Below are 26,938 nucleotides of genomic sequence, written 5' to 3'. Positions count from 1 at the left end.
TCGGAGGTCGAGCCGAACTCGCTCGTGCCGTCACAAATGTAGTCGCCTATGTCCATGGCGATGTCCAGGTTGTCAATGGTCAGGGTGGTCCTGTTGGGGGTGCTCTTGATCTCATACCTGTCGGTACCGTTGGTGATGGCCTGAGAATGCCAGACAGGGAGTAAAGTCATTCAACACCAATTTCCAGATTTCAAAAATGTTCTATTTTCTAGGGCAGACCCCTTTGTCAAGTACTACTACGTGTGGAATTACTGTGGCTTCAATCAAGATACTGATTTAAGTCAATGATTCCTAAAATTGGAAAATAACTGCAGCATGGTTGAAACTGAGTTCAATCACTCAGTTTAGTCCAGCAGCCGGGTTTATTCCAGCTCAGTGAAACCAATTTTGCTAAGCATAATGTGTATCAATGATGTAAAGTTTGCTAAAGCATACCGTCTTATCTTCTCCCTCCAGTTTGTACCACTTCCAGTCAGTGGGCAGTGGGTATCCATAACTAATACACACCAGCACACCCTTGTCCTTCTCGTTACCATGCTCAGAGCGTTTGTAGGCAGAGACAAGTGGAGCAGCTAGTGACAAACACAGGGAGGCAGGTATTTATGGGATGATAGCCGATATGCACTATTTATCCAAAACACCAGCATCTGCAGTTTTCTAAACCAATTGGTTATATAGGCCTATTGCAGCCTTCAGATGTTCAAAGTGCGCTAAAATTAACTGGAAGTGGATGTCAGTAGAAGAAACTTAAAAGGATTACTTACTTTTGACTTCAATAGTTGTTTTCACCTCGGGCTCAGAAAGGAAGACACACTCATACAATCCACCGGAATGGGAATCGATTTTAGCCAAGCTAATGGAAAAAACAAAAACTAAAGGTAACCCCTAAAGATGAGAAACACAGACATACTACAACAGACTTCGCTTAAACAATGGCTTCTAACACATCCCAGTCATGAAGTCACTTTGCAAAAGATGCTGCCCCAACAGGCTGAGATTCAGTGGCAGGTAAATCGAGTCAAGTCCATCTGGAGGATCAAACATGCAGATAAAACATGCCAACGCACCCTGCCTTCCTGGAACTTACGTGTGCTCGGTGTAGAGAGTTGGCAAGTTATGCTTGGATGACTCGATCACTTTGCCGTTCCTCATCCAGTAGTGGCCTTTGACTGTGGACGGGGGGTCGGTCAGTTTGCATGAGAGGACAGCAGAGGTCTGGTTGTATACCTCCATAGGTTCAGCTTCAATTAAGGGATCTGTAGATGCACATAAAGTGAATATATTAAAAAGCCATCCTTTGATATACACACATAAAGTAGACCTATACACTGACCATTATAGTTTACCATAGTACCATGAGGAAAGGCCAAGTGTAACAAATTATTGTATGTCTTTTCTAGTACAGGACATTGCTAAAATAGTTGAGGGTAACTAAAAAGGCACTAGATACATCTGTGGTTATTTAGGCTAGAGGAATTTATAGGGTTTACTAGACAAATGGCAATCTATTGGAGATTGTCTTGATACCAACATGTTGAGGAGCCACAAACCTCAAGGAGACACTGTCCAGGGCTCGACATTGCTTTACTATCCTTTAGCCTAAACTTCATAGAAAAAAACTGATAAGCTGATCAAATGGTATTAGTTTCATCAACTATCACATTTCATGCCAAAAACAACACAATATAAAATGGCAGCGCAGAGCTTTCCAAGAAGGGGGCAGATCACACATGGGAAGACACCTAAATGGAGAGCTCGGTCTGAACCAAGAGTCCAAGATGGGAGAGAAGAGGAGTTAGACTGGGAAGTTAATCTAGGAGACCATGCTTGTAAATCAACACAACCAGCAAGGTGAGGTATGGCAGGTTGGTGTTCCACTGACAGAGAAGAGGAACAAATAAATCATATATTTTGGTTTGGTTTAGGGTAGTGAAATGAACAACTTGTGTCAAATAATACTGGACCACAAAGCAGAAAGATGGCCTATGGCTGAGAAGCATTACAAAGCTGGGTTGGGGTCTTCTGTAAATAATTTAGTACTCCTAAAGAGCCTAAACAGGTCTAAAGAGTGTAAACAACACAGGAGATTACCAATGTTTGTATCAATTATTACACATTCTAATCCTTGGACAGAACAGCAAAATAGAGAATGAAAGCCAACAGGAATCTAAACACTCCATAAACTGACCCCTTAAATTTTTTATGATGCAGCCATTTGCAGGTTTCAGACCTTCTAACCAGTATTATCCATATGAAAAATATTTTGCTAATTCATTAATTTAAACAATTCCCTAAGCTTTGACATTGGCCTAGGAAAGAGGCATCAGATTGAGGGTAGTGCTACGGCAGGTAGGACGCGTCTAAGGAGAGAGGCTCGGCCATGCATGACAGGAGCTCAGTGAGGGGAGTAGGGGTGAGAAAGGGCAGAGGGCAGGAGAGGGTGTGGAACAGGAGCTGGACCACTTTCTGTTCTCTCTACAGGGAGACGCTGCCTGGCTGTACACAGGGCCTCCCACCACCAGCACTCACATTCAAACACTATAACGTTAGCCTGTGAGGGGATCCACTTGACTTTGGGTGCCTTCTTCAGTTCGTTGCGGTCAGGATCGTTGTTAGCGCGGCACTCTTACATGCCAGTCATTGAGCGTGAGGTTTAAGAGCTGGATGTAGGTGGCGTTGAGGCCGACACGGTCCTCCCACACCCCATAAAACAGCTGGGTCATGGTCTCGTGCTCCTCGCCCTCTATGAACCACCACTGCACCTCGGGGATCGGGTTCCCCGTCACCTCACAGAGCAGCTCTGCACTGTCCTCTATCCGCTTCATCTGGAACAGGGACGACTTGATAAAGCCGGCTGAACAGGCCATTATGGGGGATGGGTGGATTGATTTGAGTATTATATTGATGGATTAGGTTGGGATTGGTGTGAGCACATCAGTCAATTCAACGAGATGATAGTAAGGCAGAAAGAAAGAAACAGAAGAGGTTAATAGGACACATGAATAAGAGAAGGAAGAGTTTGAGCATCATAATTTTAACCAAATGATTTCATGCCAAATTGGTGCACAAATTGAGAGCAACTTTTTGTGCTTCGAAACACTTCTTGAATCTTTTATTTCAGCACATGAAATATGGGACCAACACTTTACATGTTGAGTTTATATTTTTGTTAAGTGTATAACTGAAATTTCTACGTGATTTTGGTCAGGTTGCCCAAAATATTACATATGCCGCTTTAACAGAACATGCAACTCCTGTAATGAAGAAGTCAATAAAATGTAATTGTCAAACACTTGCCAAAATGCAATGCAACACCATTCTAAACAGAGCAACTGATGCGAGCGGTATATGACAGAGAGGAAAATCTCAGTTACAAACTTAGAGGGGGAAACTAAAGACAACAACTAGGATGGGTTGCTAATATGAATAGTGTTGTGCCTTTGGCTTCTGGACAATGAAATAAAGTTGATATGAAAACCAATAGAACAGGAGAGAAAGGGCATATTAGGAAGTCTTTCATAGGCAGTGCGTGTGGGAAAAGGCCTAGCTGATTATTGAGTTGCGGCTGTCGGTGAAAAACCATCTATAATGTGTGAAGATGAGTATAATTTTAAAAAAGAGACAAGGGATGTGTTGCGAAGATAACCTGTAGGCACATCTCTCTCCAGAATGCAATCGGTCTGCTTATGAAAACGTTTGTAGTGTCCGAACAAACTATGTCCACTCTATGGAAACGTGAGACTCACACGAACATGTCGGTGGTTTTGCTCTATGTCCCCCACAAGCGTCACGCGACTCGTCTGTAGTCGGTACCGCCGATCTGCCAATTTCTGTATGTAGTGTCCGAACAGTTTGGGCTAAACACTAATATAACCTCCCCTAAGGAAAGGTGAGTCTCTCACGTACACTACATTACCAAAAGTATGTGGACACCTGCTTGTCGAACATCTCATTCCAAAATCATGGGAATTAATATGGAGTTGGTCCCCCCCTTGCTGTTATAACAGCCTCCACTCTTCTGGGAAGGTTTTCCACTAGATGTTGGAACATTGCTGCGGGGACTTGCTTCCATTCAGCCACAAGAGCATTAGTGAGATCGGGCACTGATGTTTTGGGTGATTAGGCCCGGCTCACAGTCTGCGTTCCAATTCATCCCAAAGGTGTTTGATGGAGTTGAGGTCAGGGCTCTGTGCAATCAAGTTCTTCCACACCGATCTCGACAAACCATTTCTGTATGGATCTCGCTTTGTGCATGGGGGCATGGCATGGGGGCATTCACACAGACTAATCTACCGTATCTACAGATGCAGAAGAACTAGACAAATACAATGGTACAACTCAAAAGTCTGTAGCAAACACACAATGTTTAAAGGGATTTAGAAGTCCAAAAAGTGCTGGTGTTACAGTGGGACTCATTGTGTTAAGGCAATTTAATTTTCTTGCAGTCTCAAGGGTTCTTGCTTGTTTGAAACGTTTTATATAATACATGTAAATACATTGGTATTGTAACCATACAAATATAATATTTGTTGTGAATTTAATTGAGATATTTGGTATTTGTATTTATTAGGGATCCCCATCTTCCTGGGGTCCAAACACATTAAAGCAATTACACATACAACTAAATATAAAACAGTACATCATAACATTACACCACTATGTTGTACCACATTTAAATAATTGTGCTATTTATCTCAATTGAAAGGTTGACATATGGAGGTAAAACATCATCTTACTTTCTTCCATCCTCTAAACTAAACATCTATGACACAGCAGCTAACCTCCAATGACTCAAGTTGGCAAACTGGTCTACAACAGTTTAATTAAAAGATCGCAGCTAACAAGCCAGAAGCACAGGCAGAACTTTGACTCGCAAAAAACTAGCTGAGACTTCAAACATGAAAGATTACAGCCTTGGTAGACAACTGGTTAGTCTGCTCATTTACACACTCAACAAAACATTGGCTGGTTTATGAAGAACTTAACAAAGGCAACTCCATTGGCTGGTGGTGGTCATGGTGGGGGATCTAGTCAAAAACTTGCAAGCTAGCTGGTAAATACTAGTAGTAACTAAATATTGACACTTGCCTTTTTAAAATGAGACCTACACGTCACTGATTTTAGTTCTGACAAACGAGACAAATAGACATCTAATCATACTTAACAGTTAGCTACTTGCAAAATGAAACGTTAGCCAACTATTTCAGTTAGCTAGCGTTACCTACAAGTCACTGGTTTTTAGGTATCACGAACGTTACATGTGTATATATTCCATAGCTACTTTGTATAACTAATATAGTATGAATATTGATGCAAAGCATCACATCTTTGTCAGAACTATATCTTATTTACATAGTTAACGTTGCCAGGCTAAAACAAGTAAAATGATCAATCAATCATGTTCTGTGCCTGGAACGTTGTGACCCCATCATACTCTTATGCTTCCTAGGTACCTAACGTTAGCTACTTTGCTTTTTTTCTACATTTAACGTTATAGCGATTGATTTTGTTTTAGGTAGACTGTTTGGAAAACACATGGCGTTGAACTGTAACGTTAAATCAACAATTGAAAACCGCTAACGTTAGCCAGTTCGCACCCTCTATACAGTAACGTTAACGTTACCTAGCTAACGTTAAATATCTTACCTGTCTGGGCATTGGCTCCGTTCAAGCACAATAGGAGGGCACTTAAACCCCACAGCACTTTCATTTTTTTAGTCTGTCACAGATATACTGTCAATTACACTATTTTTCAAATATTTGATCTTATCTCGACTCCCTTGTTACACCATCGACGAGTTAGTCGTCGTCTTCTAGTTGTACCTCACGTCGTGAACTAGCAGGTCCTTGCACGTCACGCTCTGTGCGAAAAAAAAAACTATGTTTGACGTGAACAGGCAAAAACAGAAAGGGAGATACCTAGTCAGTTGTACAACTGAATTCCTTTAACTGAAATTGTGTTTTCGGCATTAACCCAAGCCCTCTGAACACGGGCGAACTGAAACAATAATTCAAGCCGGAAATTTGACTCCATCCCAGGCCACCCAAACCAACAGACCGCTAATTTTGTAGGCTAACCCTATGTGTTGATGTAACGGGTACCAAAATAGTTAGACATTTGGCAACTATGTTCATCTGAGAAGGAAGTTATCCACATTACAAAACACAAACATTTGGGACTGACAAACAAGTAGCCTATCTGAACACTGAGTATGCTTTGGGCGCACCCTCAACAACTCACTAGGAATACACCAATCATAGCACATACAAATGTACAAGGCTGGACACAAAACAATTAGCCTACACTTTTTTTTAAAGATAGCTCAAATGTTCAAATTATTGTCCTTATATTTAAGCATATCAAAGGTATAAAAAACTTTACGCACACATTCACTGAACTTGAACATAAGCTACAACAATGTAAGTATAATACACTTCTCTTAAAAAAAATGTATATTACAATGTTCACTCACTGGTGTCCATAAAGCAAACAGCACAAAAATAAACACATCTATACACTGAGTCAATGAAATTGAACATTGGCTACATAACTGCAAGTATAATACAAAAGTCCAAAAAACATGCCTTTGCACAAAAGCTTTAACTCACAGCAAATTGTCTTTCATCCTTGTCAGCCTGTTAAGGAAGAGTCATAGCATAGTTACTTCAGTGACCAGTAAGTAATTACCACTAGTAAACCAGTAGGGGGCGCAGTAACTCACTGCTCTCTGCCATCTTGTCAATGACGTCATCTTTGTCAAGTCCCGTAAGAATCTCATTCACTGTTGCCATCAAAAGAAACGCTTCAAGGTTCTCTTGAGTTGAGGGAGGTTCTTAGGCGGTTCTTCACAAATTTCAGGGTGGAGAAGGTCATCTCACAAGTGATGTGAGATGATGGAGTGATGAGTGATGGATAGGGTGAGGAGGAACTTGTAGCCCAACCAATGATGTGATACGCATCTGTGAGCAGATTGTACTGAGACAGGAGAAGATAGCAGCATATCGGGCAGTTTTTACATGTGGAACAACTTCTGCTCACCAACTCCACTTTCATCAGGATCCTCAAAGCCTTCCCCCGATTCATCACTGGCAGCGGCGGCCCTGGTGTTGTACTCCTCCAATGTTGACTCTTTCAGTCTTTCCCACTGTTGTGCAAGGCTGATCAGTTCAGCCTGCAATGCCTCAACAGTGGCATGTTCATCAAATTCCAGTAAGCATTTGCTGAGCTCCTTCATGGCTGTCTTTGGGCAGGAGACATCTGCACACAGCACTGCATTTGCTGCATAACAGCAGTGAATACTTTCAACAACAGTGTCCAGTACCACATTGTGGATCTTGATTTTGTAATCCATGTCTGCATTAGCAATGGGCTCGTCTTCTGCCAACTCACCTGGTTCTCTTCTTTTTTTTGTTCTCTTCTCTGGGAGAGCTGTCTGAGCTTCGGCATCACAGTCCTGCTGCTCCTCCAGAATGCCATTGGCCCACTCAACAAAGTCGTCTGCTGCCCTCTTCAACACCCTCAAAGTCTCGGGCACACTTTCTCAGGTTATCCTCCGTTCCCGTCACCAAATGCTGTGCTGTTACGATATCCATGCCACTTGTTTGCAAGTATTTAGAGAGAGGGAACATCTACTCAAAAATTCAGAGAAAAACCTCAGCTGTAAGTATGGTTTCATACTTTAGGAGAGCATCCTTGTACCCTTGGGCCTTGCTTCGGATGGCAGGTTTTATGGTCACATCCTTTTCAATTCTTTCCATAGTGATGACCACATCAAGTGTTCGGTCAGGCTTTGAAAAGCTTCCAAATACTTTCCTCAAGGCCTCATCTTTTGCCCAACAGCGTGTTTCACCAATTACATCAAGCCGTCTGTGTCTCCTGTCCTCACTTGTTTCCTCCCATAGCTTCATGCGCTTGTAGGAATCTCGAACGAACACTGCAATGTCATTCAGTAGTGAGAAAAGGAATTCACTTGCCACAACCCCAGTGGTGTCAGTTAGCACAAGGTTGAGGACATGTGAGTAACACCATATGTGTACTTGGTTAGGAGTCTCCTGTGAGCAATGCAGAGAAGCCCCTGTATTGTCCCTGCATATTAGCTGCTCAGTCTGTTGCATTACCAACACAGTGTTTGATACCTATGTCCATCTTCTCAAGGGTCTGTTTCACAAGGTCCACAAAGTATTGTCCTGTCGATAACTCACAGTCAATGACCGCCATGAGTCTCTCGTGGACAACATCAGTGACATAATCGCAGAGCTACTGCACACTGGTCTTTGGATCTTAAATCCTGTGTTGTGTCCATTTGTATTGAGAACATCCCTGCCTTTCTCACTTCAACAGCAATTGTCTGCTGAATCAACATTCTGATGACTTCACTTACTTTATATGCTGTTGTTTTGGACATCATAGTTACCAAGGACCCTCTTCCTTTACTTCCCATCTGCTTCTTGCTCTTCTCAATGCTATCACTAACATGCTCTTGTAGGCAGACATCATATTTGCTTAGCAACAATATAAGCTCAAGAAACTTGCCATAATTGATGGCCATGTTTTCCAAGTTATATGCAGCTTCGTGTCTGTGTCCTCTGTACCTAAGCCCACATTTACCAATAACTTTAACTACATCAATCACACGTTCCATGACCTACCTCCTCTTTCTGAACTGGTCTCGTTGAACTGACATTTACTTATCACTCAGAAGGGTACGGATGGATGTCTGCTTTGCTGGCTCTGAGGAAAAAGGCTTCTGCACTTTCTTTATGGGTCTTGCATCTCTCATGTTCCTATACTCTCTGATGGGCATGTTTCCAGGCCTGTATGCCTCCTTTGACAAATGCACTATCACTAGCTGAAGGTTTTGCGAATGCAAGACATACTAAGCAGAACAAGGAGTGAGTTACTTCATTGTATGTCAGCCATTTTCTGTTTGTGCCATCTTTGGAGTGGAATACATTGGGAATGACTCTTTGAAGGGTTTGTTTTGGGTGGTACTGAAAAAATAAGTCAAAATCCTTGACCTGAGGATGGGCAAAATAATCAAATGGGTTTTCAATGCTTTCCCTGTCCCTTTCTATTTTCCTTGTACTGGCCCCTGAACCTCTCTCTCACTTTCTGCAGATCTGGTTGCTCTACAGAATGACATTAACATTGTAAATAACCTAAACTTAAACTTGTATTACTTGTGCAGTCATCGATTGTATTCCCCCCCGATTACAGTCCTACTGATAATCTCATAAATAAAGCACATATTAATCTAAAATCATAGCCTACATGTTTAGGTTCGTGCTCTTAAGTTGTACCTGAAGGTTCCTGCTCTGAGTCTGACTGAATTGACCACCATCTCCAGTTCTGCAGGAGCACCTGAAGCTCTAGTGATGCTGCTGCTTCCTTCTCCACCTTTGCAAAGAAAATAATATTATCATACATCACTATCATTAGTGTACCAGTAGGCTACATTACTACAGCTCTGGGAAAAATTAAGCGTGGTCTCTTAATTTGGAGGGGTCTCTTAATTTTCCCCCAGAGCTGTATATTATTGTAGTAACTTGTAATGCTGGTACTAATGGCGCTAATGATCTTTGTCATTGCCTGTGCTGTGTCACACAGGCTACTGTGTTACGTTCATGGATGTATTGTGGTTACGCCTGTTTTGCTGTACAATATATGTGCATTTTCCCAGTTTATATGGCATGAGTCATGCAAGCAAGTCCAGTCTATGTTTACTACGTTTTACTAATTGATGTTGCCTTCAATGTCATATTATGATCGCTATGTGGCACTCATTACTATGATGTAATTCCTCCACAAAGACCTAAGACGTGCAAACTGTTTAGCCTATTGGCCATTGTGTCACTATTATTAGCCATGCTGGGTGTCGTGTGTGTGTTTTAGCTCGTGTTTTTGACTGACCTGGTCCCTTACTGACGAACATGTCGCTTATTTTGCAGCATTTAGCTGCGTCTGTGGCAAGGGCCTTTCTCTTTTTTATTCTTTCCCCCTCTGCTCCACCGTTCCTATTCTGACTGCCCATTTCGCTGTGCGACTTGTCTAAAATGTAATCAGTAGAGAAGCAGGTGGACGGACGGTTGCTATGTGCGTCACGGAGAGAGCTGATGTCATTTTTGGCACAGGGACATTGCAGCGAGAGAGTGAGAGTCGCGACTGATGCGTGGATTCTCCGTCAACTCATTCCTGCTTGCTATATTATCGCTGGTCAAGTTGACTATTCACCGCAGGCCAAAACGACCCTCAGGCCACCTGGAAATGTCCCGGTGCTCCCGACGGCCAGTCCGCCACTGCCTCTGAATCAGAGATGTATGGGGGGCTACCTTAATCGACATCCACGTCTTCAGCGCCCGAGGAACAGTGGGTTAACTGCCTTTCTCAAGTGCAGAACAGTTTCGTTCAGAAACATCTATTTTCCATAATAATACAATGTAGGCAGATGAGGGCTTATCAAAAGCAATCACTTTTGCATGTAAAAACAAACATATTACTCCACGAGACAACAATTCAATACAGTTCCAAATTGTAGGCAGTGTTGTCACCTTATATAAAACAAAGCCTTGTTAAAATAATGGTATTAACTATTGTTTTAAAGGAATGTAATTGACAATCCTTGTGTCTCCCATACTATCCTATTTAGAACAGTGGCATCTAATTTGCTACCCTGAGGACAAATTGTAAACTCACCAGAGGGTAATACAATGAACTCATTAATGATCAACAACACTGGAAACTGTACACCTGAATTTGGCAAGGTATTTGAATACGGGAGAATAATTGTTGTGCAGTTATTTAATCTTTTACTTGTGAGGTCAACCGAAGGGCATGTCTTGGAAAAAACATTCAACTACAAATCCAAAGCTTGCAGCATGTTAGTGTCAAATACAGACATATTGATTTGTAATTGATAAGCGTCACCAGCTATGCCTACTTTTGATCAATTCAATGGTGGTACTTATTTTTTTTGTGAGCAGCAACCTACAAAATAATGAACGAGGTCACATAATTCCATAAATCATTTTCAGCTAATCTATTTTAATGTTTAAAGGTCTGTATAATTGGACTGGGTATAAAACACAGGATCGGTACATTTGCAAGAGTAAGTAGAAGATCAGCAGTGGTGTAAAGTAATTAAGTAAAAATATTTTAAAGTACTACTTAAGTAGTTTTTTGGGGTATCTGTACTTTACTATTCATATTTTTGACAACTTTTACTTCACAACATTCCTAAAGAAAATAATTTACTTTTTACTCCATACTTTTCCCCTGACACCCAAAAGTACTTGTTACATTTTGACAGGAAAATGGTCCAATTCACACACTTATTAAGAGAACATCCCTGGTCATCCCTACTGCCTCTGATTTGGCGGATTCACTAAACACAAATGCTTCATTTATTAATTATGTTGGAGTGTGCCCCTGGCTATCCATAAAAAAAGATTGTTCCGTCTGGTTTGCTTAATATAAGGAAGTTGAAATGATTTATACTTTTGAGCAATTCCATTTACTTTTGATACTTACGTATATTTAAAACCAAATAACTTTTCACTTTTACTCAAGTAGTACTGTACTGGGTGCCTTTCACTGGAGTACTTTTTTATTAAAGTATCTTTACTTTTAAACTATTGAGTACTTTTTCCAACGCCGAGGATCAGAAATCCTTCATTTCTTGCCACAATTGTATTTTGATCATAACATCAACAAAAACAATCTCAAGCTGTCACTTTCTCCAATGCAATGTAGTATAGGGGCATTGCCAATAATTCACCAGCTTTCCTATACAGCTTCCATAATCAAGGAACATCGCATGCCCACAAAAAGAGGAAACAACATGGTTTTCTGCCATTGTATGAGAATAACATCCATGAGTAAAAGCTTAGGGACGTCCCAACGATTCTGGATTGCACTATCCTAAACCATACCTAATCATTTTTGAAATGCCAACTTCAAATGGGGTAATGTCAAGGCTTAGACGTCCAAAAAGGATCCATCCCCTGTGCCTCAGTTGGTAGAGCATGGCATTTGCAACTCCAAGGTTGTGGGTTTGATTCCCACAGGGGACCAGTACAGGAGAAAGAAAAAAATCCACTCATCACAGCAAGTCGCTCTACTAAAATGACAAAATTGAAAATAAAAATCACAGAAACTTTCCTAACACTATAGTGCCTTGCAAAAGTATTCATCCCCCTTGGCATTTTTCCTATTTTGTTGCATTACAACCTGTAATTTAAATAGATTTTTATTTGGATTTCATGTAACGGACATACACAAAATAGTCCAAATTGGTGAAGTGAAATACAAAAAAATAACTTGTTTCAAGAAAGTCTAAAAAAAAAAAAAAAAAAAAAACTGAAAAGTGGTGCGTGCATGTGTATTCACCGCCTTTGCTATGATGCCCCTAAATAAGATCTGGTGCAACCAATTACCTTCAGACGTCACATAGCTAGTTAAATAAAGTCCACCTGTGTGCAATCTAAGTGTCGTATGATCTCAGTATATATACACACCTGTTCTAAAAGGCCCCAAAGTCTGCAACACCACTAAGCAAGCAGCATCATGAAGACCAATGAGCTTTCCAAACAGGTCAGGAACAAAGGAGACGTACAGATCAGGGTGGGGTTATAAAAAAATAGACACTTCCCACGGAGCACCATTAAATCTATTAATAAAAAATGGAAAGAATATGGCACCACAACAAACCTGCCAAGAGAGGGCCGCCCACCAAAACTCATAGACCAGGCAAGGAGCGCATTAATCAGAGAGGCAACAGAGACCAAAGATAACCCTGAAGGAGCTGCAAAGCGGAGATTAGAGTATCTGCCTATAGAACTACTTTAAGCCGTACACTCCTTAGAGTTGGGCTTACGGAAGTGGCCAGAAAATAAGAAAAAATAAATGTTTGCCAAAAGGCATGTGGGAGACTCCCCAAACATATGGAAGAAGGTACTCTGGTCAGATGAGACTAAAATTGAGCTTTTTGGCCATCAAGAAAAACATTATGTATGGTGCAAACCCAACACCTCCCATCACCCCGAGAACACCATCGGCAGGGACTGGGAAGCTGGTCAGAATTGAAGGAATGATGGATTGAGCAAAATACAGGGAAATTCTTGAGGGAAACCTTTTTCAGTCTTCCAGAGATTCGAGACTTCGATGGAGGTTCACTTTCCAGCAGGACAATGACCATAAGCGTACTGCTAAAGCAACACTTGAGTGGTTTAAGGGGAAACATTTAAACGTCTTGGAATGGCCTAGTCAAATCCCAGACCTCAATCCAATTGAAAATCTGTAGTAGGACTTAAAGATATCTGTACACCAGCAGAACCCAACCAACTTGAAGGAGCTGGAGCAGTTTTGCCTTGAAGAATGGGCAAAAATCCCAGTGATGCACGCTTAAGTTCTGTTTTTTTGTATTATTTCTTGTTTGTTTCACCAAAAATATTTTGCATCTTCAAAATGGTAGGCATGTTGTGTAAATCAAATGATACAAAACCCCCAAAATAAATTTTAATTCCAGGTTGTAAGGCAAACAAAATAGGAAAAATGCCAAGGGAGTGAATACTTTCGCAAGCCACTGTATATATATAGTATAACCTACCAATCAAGTGCTATTGAGGGCACAATCTTACAGTCCAGAAATGAAAGCTATACCATCTATGCCAGGCTATGGGCAACTTCATGAGCCACAAAAAAAAATGGAACTCATCATGAGGGGACAGTGGCTGGTGGGTCTGCATACCCACAACCATTCTGAAATTGCACCTTGTGTATTCTATTATTCATTTTCTCTGGGAGTAGGACACAGGAGAGCTAAATAGATCATGTGAGACAAGTGACAGACAATTAATCAAATAAATAAATCACAGCAAAGGAATGTCATTTGTGAGCTAGAAAATGGAGGTGATAGTACATGAGTTTTGACTGGATTAGTTTAGTACTCGGCGGCGTTTAAAAAAAATAAAAATAAAAATGTGTTCAGAAGTGCCTCCTTAGAGCTCTCAATCATCTCAAAAACTAAACCAGATAGCTTGCTACGGCCCACCACATAACAGCCATTTTGTATTACAGTGGTAGCACCTAAAGATCTTTATTTTCTCATCAGTTCATGTTTTGTTCAGGGTTTTACATGATCTGCAAATCTAGATATTTCACTTGTCTACTGTGAATTGTACAAAAACATTGAATTCACTTAGAATAAAAAAATAATTAAAAAATTGAAAAAACCAATTCACTGAAACTTGCTGATTATGTATGATTGAATGAGAAAAGGCTGTTAGAATCTGTCTAGCAGGTTAACTACTGGATCTTTACCTCTGTCGTTACAAAGAGGAATGTAGTAACCTTTGACTTAATCCAGCACCCAAGTCTGTTCTCCAAAAAACACATAGCCAAATGTAGTTTGTTTCTTAATTCAAAGGGCAAAACAATGGTGCACATACAACTTCAGTCAATTAGAAAATTATTGGGGGTTGGTTCATTCAATGTAAAAATACCTTTTACGGGTAAACGCTTTTCTGTTTGAGAAAAACACTTCAAATTTGATAGATGTTTCCAATCCATGGAAAAAATAGCTGCAGAATCCAAACCAAGTACACATCCTATACTCAGCCTCCTTTACTCCTGAAAGTTTTCATTTAAGAACTTTAGCAGTACAAATATGAATGCTCATAAAACATGTCAAAAAAAATATTTAAAAAAACAACTGACTTGGGAGAGATCTTTCTGGTCTTCTCACCCCAGTCCCCCCTCAGAATGCAGGACTAACTGGCTTGTTCTGTTGCATGTTGAGGTTATCCAGAGAGTGACCCTCCTAATGTTTCTATCCTCCATATCTTCCCCAGGCTAGGGCCGAATCCATCCTTCCACGCAGCAAGAAGCAACATTCCTGAAGGCTTGAGGAGAGCCTCGGGTGGGGCAGAAACATACTGACTCATTTAATTGGATTCCTGCTGGCTCCGGTCCAGTGTGAGGCAGTGATCCAGGTGAGGAGGAGACTGGGTGGTTGCTCCAGCTCCCCTTGACAGGGTGAGACTGGTACCCAACTGGCTGAGGGGCAGTTCACTGGGTTGTGTGGGAAGGGAAATGTTTTTTAGGAGTTGTTGGCCGAGTTCTCATTGCTGGTTGAGCTGGAGGACGGGGGTGCAGAGGAAGAGGCAAAGTTCATCCCTGATAGACCTGGAGGATTCATGGCTGTGTTCAGTCCACTTAAGCTTTTCCTGCACACTGGACATGTGTCGTGCTTTGGAAACACACAGGAGCACAAACACAAAAGACATCATTATATATAATCAATAATCTTCAAGAAGATTTTATTTTCCGGAAAACTCAAGATTGTAAGTAGAGCCCACAGTTTTAATTGACAACTTAACTTAAACAGGAGAAACTCTGGTTCAGGAAAAGGTCATCTAGGTTTGGTCAATGATAGCACTAAAAGAAAGGTACATATGAGTGGAAAGGTCTTACCTGTTCAAGCCAGGGTACTATGCAATCATTGTGAAACAAATGATTACATGGAAGTTGCCTAACTTTTTCTCCAGCACTGTAGTCTTCTTTACACACTGGACATTCTAGACCAGAGCCTTAAAACAGAAAAACAAATTCAAGATGGAAATGCGTTCAACAAAGGCTTAAAAACACCTCCAAAACCTATGACATACTGATTTCCATAGAAAATGAGCAAGACCACAACAAGTCCAGCACACAGGGCCTGAGGTGATGCACTTGACTGTGCTGTGTGTGTGTTGATATTCAGGGTCACTTACCTACATGCTCCTGTGTGATTAGGACTGTGGGAAGGCTCATGATTTTGTCCCCATCAGCTGGTGGAGGGCCAGTGTTCTCAAACTGATTTAATAACTATGGGACAGACATTTTTTGTTTTGTTTTTTTTATATATATTTGATACTGTGTGGATCATTCTAACCAAACAAATAATATTTTCACAATCCAAATGCAGGTATTTTGTTGTTGAGTTTGACAGTTAATTTAGAAATGTTTAATAAGGTGAGTGGTAAACAGTCATTACGTACCTGTGTAATGATTGCATCTAGTCCGTTGGCACCCCAGGCGTAATCCATGGGGTTTGAGTGAAGCACGCCCCTATAAATGAAGATAAACAAAAGTCAGCTGTAATACAAAGAGTCAGTTGGAAAACTTCTACAAAGTTCACTAGTCCCAAAATACTGGAATGTACTAAATTGAACTCACCAGGGTCCCACACCAATATTTGGCACTGCCGCAGGGGCGATTATTCCATTCACTAGCTGCTGAATGATTCTACAAGAGGAAAAACATTTTGGTTATGCTCTGCATGCATCCAAAAATAAGACCTACTTGCATCATTGCCTACATAGAACATGTTATCAAAGCTCAGAAGAAAAGAGACAAGCCTATCACTGGGAACATCTATGTGAATCATGGAACATTTAGAAAGCATGGAACATTGAACTTACCCCTCTAAAGTGGGCACTCCCTCCGGTCTCCCTGCCTGCCTCCTGACGCCATGGCGACCGCGAGGTTGCCTGGCGCCGTATCGCTGCCGTGATGCCATCTCCCGTTCTCGCCGATTCTCTGCGTCGCGGTTGTCCTCTGTTCCCAACCCAGCTCCTCCTAGCCCTGCTCCTCCCAACCCAGCTCCTCCCAGCCCCGCTCCGAAGTCAAAGGAGTCGTCAAAGACACCCATAGCAAACTGGCCGTAACCCGAGGGGAACGTAAATATATTTGAAGGGTCCACATTCTACAAGAAATGGACATTTCACAAACAGATGCATTCATAAATTACTTGGAGTTCTTTCTGTACATACTATTCAATGTTTATAGTCAACAGAAATCCCAACTAGGCCTACGTCAAAAACCAGGTCCGATTTTACAAGTTGTGTTTGTTTGTTTTCTAAGATAACAATATCATGGTAAAGCCTTTGTTTCTCAATACGCAGAGTAAATAAGCGGAGAAACCTCAAATGGATGTTGGTTCTGGTCACCGCTGGAGATGGTGGATGTGGACCCATTTTCACTGCTGTTCAGGAAGAGAAACATAGAAAACAGTTAGCATTTTTGGAGAGGGATTTGATTTAAATGTGTGCTCACACCCTCTTGACCAGAGTGCTGTAATCATAGGTAAAAGGTTATGTGATGCCAAGTGTCAAAATCTAGTGACAAGGTTGCTGACATTTTTATTCAGAATGTCAACAGAATGCTTGCTTTGATGTCACACATTCAACAAACCGTCTCTCCTCCAGCAGTTCCTCGATAAAGCCAGAATCACACCGAGGACATGTGTAATCCTGCAAACAAATATTATAACGCCGTTAAGTGTAATTTACGCATTCACTCTACCACAAAACAGGCTAGCAATCAGCTATTGAATCACTACATTCAACTGTAGTATCAGTCAAAAGTTTGGACACCTACTCATTCAAGGGTTCTTCTTTATTTGGACTATTTTCTACATTGTAGAATAATAGTGAAGAAATCAAAACTACGAAATAACACATGGAATCATGTGGTAACCAAAAGTGTTAAATCAAAATATATTTTAGATTCCTCAAAGAAGCCACCGTTTGCCTTGACAGCTTTGCACATTCTTGGCATTCTCTCAACCAACTTCACCTGGAATGCTTTTCCAACAGTCTTTAATGAGTTCCCACATATGCTGAGCACTTGTTGGCTGCTTTCCTTTACTCTTCAGTCCAACTCATCTCAATTGGGTAGAGGTCAGGTCATCTGAGGCAGCACTCCATCACTCTCCTTCTTAGTCAAATAGCCCTTACACAGCCTGGAGGTGTGTTAGGTCATTTTCCTGTTGAAAAACAAATGATAGTCCCACTAAGCACAAACCAGATGGGGTGGCGTATCGCTGCAGAATGCTGTGGTAGCCATGCTGGTTACGTGTGCCTTGAATTCTAAATAAATCACAGATAGTGTCACCAGCAAAGCACCCCTACACCATCAAAGCACCCCTACACCATCACACCTCTGCCTCCATGCTTCACAGTGAAAACCACACATGCAGAGATCATCCGTTCACCTACTCTGTGTGTCACAAAGACACTGCGGATTGGACCAAAAATCGCAAATTTGGACTGATCAGACAAAAGGACAGATTTCCACCGGTCTAATGTCCATTGCTTGTGTTTCTTGGCCCAAGCAAGTCTCTTCTTATTGGTGTCCTTTAGTAGTGGTTTCTTTGCAACAATTTGACTATGAAGGCGTGATTCACTCAGACTCCTCTGAACAGTTGATGTTGAGATGGATCTGTTACTTGAACTCTGAAGCATTTATTTGGGCTGCAATCTGAGGTGCAGTTAACTTTAATGAACTTATCCTCTGCAGCAGAGGTAACTCTGGGTCTTCCTTTCCTGTGGCGGTCCTCATGGGAGCCAGTTTCATCATAGCACTTGAAGGATTTTGCAACTGTTCTTGAAAGGAACTTTCAAAGTTCTTGAAATGTTCCTTATTGACTGACCTTCATGTCTTAAAGTAATGATGCACTGTCGTTTCTCTTTGCTTATTAGAGCTGTTCTTGCCATAATATGGACTTGGTATTTTACCAAATAGGGCCGTCTTCTGTATACCCCCCCTACCTTGTCCCAACACAACTGATTGGCTCAAACGCATTAAGGAAAGAAATTCCACAAATTAACAAGGCACACCTGTTAATTAAATATGTTATCTCTGCTACCGCACGGCAAGCAATACCGTAGCGCCAAGTCTAGGTCCAAGAGGCTTCTAAACAGCTTCTACCTACCCAGACTATTTGAATTGCCCCCCCTCACTCTCTTCTACGCTGCTGCTACTCTCGGTTATTATCTATGCATAGTCACTTTAATAACTCTACCTACAAGTACATATTACCTCAATTACATTGACACCGGTACCCCCGCACATTCAATAACTCTTCTTGAACTGCACTGTTGGTTAAGGGCATGTAAGTAAGCATTTTACGGTAAAGTCTACACTTGTTGTATTCGGCGCATGTGACAAATAAAATTTGATTTGGAATTTAAATGTATTCCAGGTGACAACCTCATGAAGCTGGTTGACAGAATTCCAAGAGTGTTCAAAGCTGTCATCAAGGTAAAGGGTGGCTAGTTTGAAGAATCTCAAATATATTTTGATTTGTTTAACACTTCTTTGGTTACTACATGATTCTATGTGTTATTTTATAGTTTTGATGTCCTCGCTATTATTCTACAATGTAGAAAATATTAAAAATAAAGAAAAACCCTTGAATGAGTAGGTGTCCAACCTTTTGACTGGCACTATATGTGGCCAACATGAGAGAAAAAATTGACAAAAAGGAGATAACCCAATTGAACTACACTGTTAAGAACAGTCAAGAAGGAAGGAGTTGAATTGTGTTCAGTATTTAATTCAGTGTTCATTGCCAGCAAACTGTGGAAAGCCTACTGATTAACATGTTTCATTGTGAGAGACACCTTTAGTATTCTATGACAGATCATTCCAGCACCTGACTGCTATGCTGGTGTGACTTACTGAATGGTGCAAACACACACACACACACACACACACACACACACACACACACAGAGAGAAAGAATGCACTGTGCCATTGTCACTGTGACTAGAATATAACACTAGACACAATATTTTAGGTTTAGCATTGAAATCTGCCAACAACCTCTCTCCTCTACATGTCTATGCTTTCTACTGAAAACATAAATGCCATCAATCATGGAAATATAACGATAAATTGTTCCTTGAAGATGCAGAAAAATAAACATATCATATGACTAACGTTAGCAAAATACAAATCTCCCTCTGCTTTAGCTGATCTGAAGCCTACAGGATGTTTGGTTACTGAATGGAGTCCTTTATACATCATTTATGACTAATCTGGATGCACATGCCATTGCCAAGCATTGCTGATATCACAGGCAGTTCAGATGCATTCCTTGGCTAAGACTGTTTGTCCCATGTGTTGTCAAGATTTCTAGGCAGCTAGCTATGTTGTTCCCATTTATATATTGCACAGATTAATAATGAGCCGTGAGTATACAATAATTGCTGTCAAGATAATTTCATGCCCTAGCTATAAATCAAGCTGGTTAACGTTAGCACGCGCACACAACCAGAATAACTAGCTAGCTAACGTTAACTACAAACGACGCAACACAATACAGGATAGCTAGCTTGGCTGATAAGCACATCAGATGCGGTTAGTTAGCTAGCGAGCTAATCAGTCTCTGGTTTTACAAGCTTTCTATTTTAAAATATGAGCGAACTAGACTAGTTCTCGTTAGCTGGCTAACAGTCAGATGCAAGAAATTGAAAATATGGTTAGCTTAGCTCAATGACTGTATGATGGGGTTTAGCTAGCCAGCTAGCTAGAATTGTTATGGACTCGTTCAAAACGTACAAGACCAACAATAATTTAGCTACTCTCCTCGACTAATTGTCTTTCGCTTCTTGTCAACGTTACTTACGGGGAGACGAGGGCTGATCTCTTCCGAACATCTGTGACAGAAAAACCGGCTGGGCCATGGAGGTGCTTCCGCCATTTTTTTGGTTCTCTGTTGAAGGATTCAGTTGGAGGGGTCGTCACTAGTTACCACAGCCACAAAGTCATAATTATGAATAAACCCAGACTATTTCTACAATTATCTTCTTAAAATCAGATTTTAAACCTAACATTAACCACACTGCTAAACGTATTTCCAAGGCTAATCTTAAATTAAAACCAAAAAGCAAATGTTTTTTTCATACATGTTTACGATATAGCCAAAGTTAGTACAGTATGATTCTCCAATAGAAATCCCAAATCACACTGGTTGACGTTGGCTAGCTAAACTCATGCGTAGAAACACTTAATCGCGTTTAACGGTCGTCTCACCACAAACTGCGCATGTGCAGTCGTCAAATCAAAGGCACTCCTTCGATATAAAGTTATTTTTGACAAAAATGAAAACGTGTCAGTTTATCACTTTCACAAGCTTGGAGTAAAAATAAGATCAACTACTTAAGACATTGGGTGTAATCTAGGTTGTGACTTTGGATTTCGAGAAAATGAACAAATAAGGAAGACATTTTGACTTCTCTCATTTACTTATTAAAACCCAAAACCACAGCCTGCTCTGTTTGCTCTGTTTCGCAAGCGTTCCCGGAAGCGTAACTACGTTGCGCCTCTCAGTTTAGAAACTCTGTGATATAGCCAATTTTGACTTTGTGGCTGTGGTAACTACTGACAACAGTGGAGACAGTACAGAGTAAAGAAGGGGACAAGAATGATTCGCTCACTAGAATATACGTAACGCATATAATGAAATACTTCAAACTCTTCAAATCTGTTTATACATTTATATTATTCCACATATTCAAGCTAGCAAAATAAATAAAAAATGCAATCTTGAAGTATGCCTAAATTAGCATTTTCTCTCACTCATTTTGACAGAGAAGTACATCAGATACAGATAGTTAGCTAGCGAGCTAGTCAGTCTGATTTTACAAGCCGAAAGAACTCGATTTATGGCTAAAATATGACTTGGATGTTTCTTTAACTCATGGGACTAAGTTGAGTATTGTAACCCGACCACATATATAATTTTCTCGTGATTTTTTAAGAAATTAAAATGAGCAAAATACACATTTATAAAGACGTTTGGGGAAAAAAATCAAATGACCAATATATATTTCACTTTTCTGATGGCAGTTCTATGCGTTATTGCCACATGGTGGTGCTTTTGTGTCCTATATCTATTTACAGATGATCTCCAGCAAATATTGCAGTTCAGCAGGTAAAGTATTCTATTCCTAATTTCTTCATATCAATGTACAAGATTGTGGTACATTTAGTGACCAGTTGAGAACCTATTGGAAATAATCCTTGTGATGCTAAAAGAACCAGGGCGCAATGAGATCATGCTGGTCTAAATGACCAAATCGCCCTCTAGTATCCTCATGGATGGAATGTTATTAATGTTTTCCATAATTTCCTTATTAATAAACATGGTTTAAAAACAACTATGAAAGTCTGTTGTTTCTATGTCAAACGGTTTTGTTATATTTCAGTCTTCTGTGATGTACAGCGCATTCAGAGAATATTCAGAACCCTTGACTTTTTCCACATTTTGTTACTTTACAGCCTTTTTCTGAAATTGATTAAATAATTGATTTCCCTCATCAATCTACACACAATACCCCATAATGACAAAGCAAAAACAGGTATTTAGACATTTTTGTAAATGTATTGAAAATTTAAAAAAAAACTGAACTGTCATATTTACATACAGTACCAGTCAAAAGTTTGGACACACCTACTCATTCAAAGGTTTTTCTTTCTTTTTTATTATTTTCGACATTGTAGAATAATAGTGAAGTAATTAAAACTATGAAATAACATGTATGGAATCACGTAGAAACCAAAAAACTGTAAAACAAATCTAAATATATTTTATATTTGAGATTCTTCAAAGTAGCCACCCTTTGCCTTGATGACAGCTTTTCACACTCTTGGCATTCTCTCAACTAGCTTCACCTGGAATGCTTTTCCAACAGTCTTGAAGGAGTTCCCACATAGCTGAGCACTTGTTGGCTGCTTTTCCTTCACTCTGCGGTACAACCTGTAATTTAAATAGATTTTTATTTGGATTTCATGTAATGGACATACACAAAATAGTCCAAATTGGTGAAGTGAAATACAAAAAATTACTTGTTTAAAAAAATAAAAAATAAATTAAATGAAAAAGTGGTGCGTGCATACAGTATGTATTCACCCCATTTGCTATGAAGCCCCTAAATAAGATCTGGTGCAACCAATTACCGTCAGAAGTCACATATTTAGTTAAATAAAGTCAACCTAATGCTATGTCTGGTGCAAACCCAACACTTCTCATCACCCCGAGAACACTATCCCCAGTGAAGCATGGGAGTGGTAGCATCATGCTGTGGGGATGTTTTTCATTGGCAGGGACTGGGAAACTGGTCAGAATTTAAGGAATGATGGATGGCGCTAAATCATTTTCCCTCAAGGGAAAATCTTGAGGGAATCCTGTTTCAGTCTTCCAGAGATTTGAGACTGGGTCAGAGGTTCACCTTCCAGCAGGACAATGACCCTAAGCATACTGCTAAAGCAACAGGGGGGATACATTTAAATGTCTTGGAATGGCCTAGTCAAAGCCCAGACCTCAATCCAATTGAGAATCTGTGGTATGACTTTAAGATTGCTGTACACCAGCGGAACTCATCCAACTTGAAGGGGCTGGAGCAGTTTTGCTTTGAAGAATGGGCAAAAATCCCAGTGGCTAAATGTGCCAAGCTTATAGAGACATACCCCAAGACACTTGCAGCTGTAATTGCTGCAAAATGTGGCTCTACATAGTATTTACTTTAAGGGGATGAATAGTTATGCACGCTCAAGTTTTCTGTTTTTTTTTGTCTTATTTATTGTTTGTTTCACAATAAAAACATATTTTGCATCTTCAAAATGGTAGGCATGTTGTGTAAATCAAATGATACAACCCTCCCAAAAATCCATTTTAATTCCAGGTTGTAATGCAACAAAAATAGGAAATATGCAAAATGGGGTGAATAATATCGCAGGCTACTGTACCTTGAAGATCGGCCAGACCCCCCTGTGGACATATTCCACAACCGTGCTGGTGTGGCTGCAGTCAGAATCCTGTCACTTCAAAGTTTTTGTAGACACCCGGGTGGCCGAGATTCAAGAAGTTACAGACCTCCGTGCATGGCACTATGTGGATTTGGCGGGGAATCCCGTAGATGACATCACAAGAGGCAAGACTCTGAAAGACCTTGCGGAGCCCAACAGATGGAGTCAAGGACCACCGTTTCTCCTTCAAAGTCCAGGCGAGTGGCCAGCTAAGCTAAATGCTCATCCTGAAGAGGACACGTCTGAACTCCGAAAGCCCATCTTCTGCTGTGTCTCTACGGGTTGCTGGTCCCCAAAACCCAGATGTGAGCCAGTGTACCACATGGAAGGAGCTTCTGGAAGTCACAATGCAAATGTTACAAGGGGCGGCAGATCAGGGTGGTTACCCTACTGCCGAAGACTACCAGAAAGCGGAGACCGTCATCTACAAGAGAGCTAGCGAGAGAGTTTCACAGATGAGCTCTGTCTCCTGAAAGCTGGTAAGCCTCTCCCATCCAGCAGTCGCCTACTTACTTTGTCACCTGAGCTTGACGAGTCCGGAGAGCTCATCCGCGTTGGTGGGACACTAAATCGTGCTGAAGATCTAGAACATGCTACAGTTCATCCCAACCTTGGTCATCCATCCACTACACTCCTGATCCAAGATTACGACAACTGTCTGTGCCATCCCGGCCCTGAGAGGGTGTTTGCAGAGATCTGCCGCACCCTTTGGATCCTCCGCAGGTGGGAAGCCATTCGTTGCTTCGAGCACACCTGCACGGATTGCCGTAGGTGGAAATCCAGATCTGCTGTCCCCAAGATGGCTGACTTGCCAGCTCCACGCCTGTGCCTCTTCAAGCCAGTCTTTCACTCCACGGGCATGGACTGTTTCAGGCCCTTCCAGGTCAAACTGGGGCTGCGCATCGAGAAGAAATGGGGGATAATCTTCAAGTGTCTCACCACGAGAGGTGTATACTTGGACCTCCTGACCAACATCAATGCCGACTCCTTTCTGATGGCTCTTAGAAGATTCATCGCCTGCCTAGTGACGTCTGCTGAATTGTTCTCTGACCAGGAACAAACTTCCGGGGAGGCGAGAAGGAGCTGTGTGAGGATTTCGCTGATTTGTCTCCCAACCTGCATGTGCAGCTTGCAAAACAGAAGATTGCCTTCCGCTTCAACCGCCCTGCAGCACCGCACTACAGAGGAGTTTGGGGGAGAGAGATTCACTCAGTTAAGACTACCCTTTACACTACAGTGGGTGCCCAGTCAGTGACCGATGAAGTGCTCAGAACTGTCCTCATTGAAGTGGAAGGTATCTTGAATTCAAAGCCCTTGGGCTATGTGTCCTCCAGTATTGCAGACCTGGACCCCGTGACCCCTAACCTCCTGTTGAGGGGGCGGTCAGATGGATCCCGGAGACTGAGCTCCTCAACAGACGTCGATGGAGACACTGCCAGATCCTGCCAGATCACTTCTGGTCCAGCTACATCAGGCACTACCTACCCAGCCTGCAAGCCCGGTAGAAGTGGCATGCCATCCCTGCAGACCTCAAATAGGATATTGTGGTTATGTTGGTGGACCCCCAGCTTCTGAGAGCCCTCTGGCCCATCGGATGTGTCATTAAAGTTCATCCAAGCGCAGATGGTCATGTGAGGTCTGCCGAGGTCAAGATCAAGGACAGAACATGCACACGTCCTGTGGCCCGATTGATAGTCTTCCTAGCTCTCCCTGACAGAGAAGACGATGACAGTACGCATGCCGTAACCCCTCCCAAGAGCCCTTAGCCTTTCTCAGGAGCAAATTGATATCGCAATTTAGGGGCAGCTGTACGAAAGACTATTGAGAGGAAATATTAGTTCATCATAGGAGAGATGTAGCTCTGCCCACCGGTGATATGGAGCAGTGAATGCTGGGTGATCTCTGAGGAGAAGGAAGTAACTAGAGAAAGTACACACGCCGTGATAAGTTCCAGCCATCTCCTGTGATTACCTTTAGTTAGCACTCTTTGTTTTAGCCAAGGCCAGTGTGCGTCCTTCAGAAATGTCAGTTCACATTTCTTACAATTCATATGTTGTGGACACACCTCGTTGTTATGCTAATTAGCATTTTTTACCATGAGCTAGGAACTGTAAGTCATCTAATTTCAGAAATGTAGCATTTCAGTGTCTAGTCTTATTATATGGATGTATATTGTACAGATTATGTGGGTATTTTGTTAGAATTGAGCCTTGTCGATGCATTACACATTCAAGTTCATGCAGTTGTGTGAGGATGATGGTGCTGCTCTGTAGTGTTGTGTAGTTGCACTCTTCTGGTCATTCATTAGTGAAGTCACAGCCATATTGTTAGGTTGTATTTCCCTCTGCAGCAGATGACCTATTGTAGTCATATTATTTATAGCTTATGTAATTGGAGGTTGTATTAAGCCTATACCTGCCATTTACTATTGTGTTTAATGTCCCCCTTTTCAGAACCACACACACTCTTGGTTAACACAATTGTCAAGCCATACACTGTGCTGTTCCGTTACTGTTCTATGTGAATCAGCGTCATTAAACCACCTCAACTGGAATCCTACCGGTCTGTCATCTGTGCCCTTACAAGCACCTGGGATGGAACACATAGGGCTGAGTAAAACCTAACCCTGAAGAATGTTACAGTCCACCAAGTCCAACTACAGTAATATTGGGATGCAAACTCAACATTTTATACATTTCAACTCTTTATCTGACATGGTACAGGTGTCATCTTTTATTTAAGCTTATAACCATGTGTTTAAGGTGTATACTTTTGTTTCAAAGTAGATTTACTTAAGACTACCAAGAAACACTCTGTGTGACCCTGATTTAGCCTACTGCAGAAAAAGGTTATATAATTACATATTTTGGGGATTTGACAAGCTGTGGGTTTCAAAGATATTTTAAATATACAAAATTAATATGCAGATAGTATTAATCTATTTATCTGTTATAAATGCACATAATAGTTCAAACATCACATTTTTAATGCAAGAATGTACTGCCCAGGTGATTTTGTAGTTATGTAAAAGCAGGAAGCTTGATTGATAAGACCCAGTGCACCATGCAGGTCTGTTTTTATTTTGGATATGAAAAATACATGTCCTTTGATATTTCACTCTTTCACAAGTAGCTTTAATGTTATCTCTAGAGAGACATAACATAAGTGATTTATGGTCAGCTCTGGTCGCTTTATAAGATATCACTCCAGCATGGAGGGGTATTGAGTTTGCTGTGCTACCTTGAGACACGCAGTATTTCCAGTACTTGGCACCAAATGTTGAGAGTAAGTAGGAGTTTCCGCCT

At 41.2% G+C, this 26,938-nt stretch overlaps 2 protein-coding genes across 5 annotated transcripts in view; both read right to left on the bottom strand.

The window, feature by feature from the left end:
• Window positions 1–6,323, bottom strand: part of LOC115109264 (basigin-like) — an 8,643-nt gene extending 2,320 nt beyond the window's left edge. The window contains 7 exon segments of the mRNA XM_029633993.2: window positions 1–140; window positions 436–572; window positions 765–853; window positions 1,088–1,256; window positions 2,530–2,636; window positions 2,638–2,854; window positions 5,647–6,323. The exon segment at window positions 1–140 is cut by the window's left edge and continues 134 nt beyond it. Coding sequence (XP_029489853.2) covers window positions 1–140; window positions 436–572; window positions 765–853; window positions 1,088–1,256; window positions 2,530–2,636; window positions 2,638–2,854; window positions 5,647–5,710 — 923 coding nt within the window. The 5' untranslated portion in view covers window positions 5,711–6,323.
• A 4,698-nt stretch (window positions 6,324–11,021) lies between these two features.
• Window positions 11,022–20,558, bottom strand: LOC115109263 (E3 ubiquitin-protein ligase RNF126-like). Of its 4 annotated transcripts, none has more exons than XM_029633990.2 (9): window positions 20,452–20,558; window positions 17,231–17,289; window positions 16,961–17,021; window positions 16,459–16,742; window positions 16,214–16,282; window positions 16,036–16,105; window positions 15,769–15,862; window positions 15,470–15,585; window positions 11,022–15,245 (listed from the first exon to the last, which is right to left on the bottom strand). In XM_029633990.2, the coding sequence occupies exons 1-9, from the start codon at window positions 20,524–20,526 to the stop codon at window positions 15,096–15,098; spliced, it is 978 nt and encodes a 325-aa protein (XP_029489850.1). In that variant the 5' UTR covers window positions 20,527–20,558; the 3' UTR covers window positions 11,022–15,095. The 4 variants fall into 4 exon arrangements, with proteins under 4 accessions (XP_029489850.1, XP_064865757.1, XP_029489852.1 ...); XM_065009685.1 differs by having other exon boundaries at window positions 16,459–16,694; XM_029633992.2 differs by adding an exon at window positions 17,615–17,804 and having other exon boundaries at window positions 16,961–17,289; window positions 20,452–20,538.
• Between the last annotated feature and the right edge of the window lie 6,380 nt (window positions 20,559–26,938).

This window comes from Oncorhynchus nerka, linkage group LG25, assembly GCF_034236695.1.
Source record: "Oncorhynchus nerka isolate Pitt River linkage group LG25, Oner_Uvic_2.0, whole genome shotgun sequence".
NCBI classification, from domain to species: Eukaryota; Metazoa; Chordata; class Actinopteri; order Salmoniformes; family Salmonidae; genus Oncorhynchus; species Oncorhynchus nerka.
Note: the sequence above shows the minus strand (reverse complement) of the source record. Positions and strands in the feature narration are given on the sequence as shown.

Coding starts and splice junctions, on each gene's coding strand:
- LOC115109263 (XM_029633990.2), bottom strand. CDS start 20,526: ATGGCGGAAGCACCTCCATGGCCCAGCCGGTTTTTCTGTCACAGATGT. Junction 16,743..16,960: donor AGAACCAACATCCATTTGAG/GTTTCTCCGCTT, acceptor CATTTCTTGTAG/AATGTGGACCCTTCAAATAT. Junction 15,246..15,469: donor TAGTACCCTGGCTTGAACAG/GTAAGACCTTTC, acceptor GTGTTTCCAAAG/CACGACACATGTCCAGTGTG.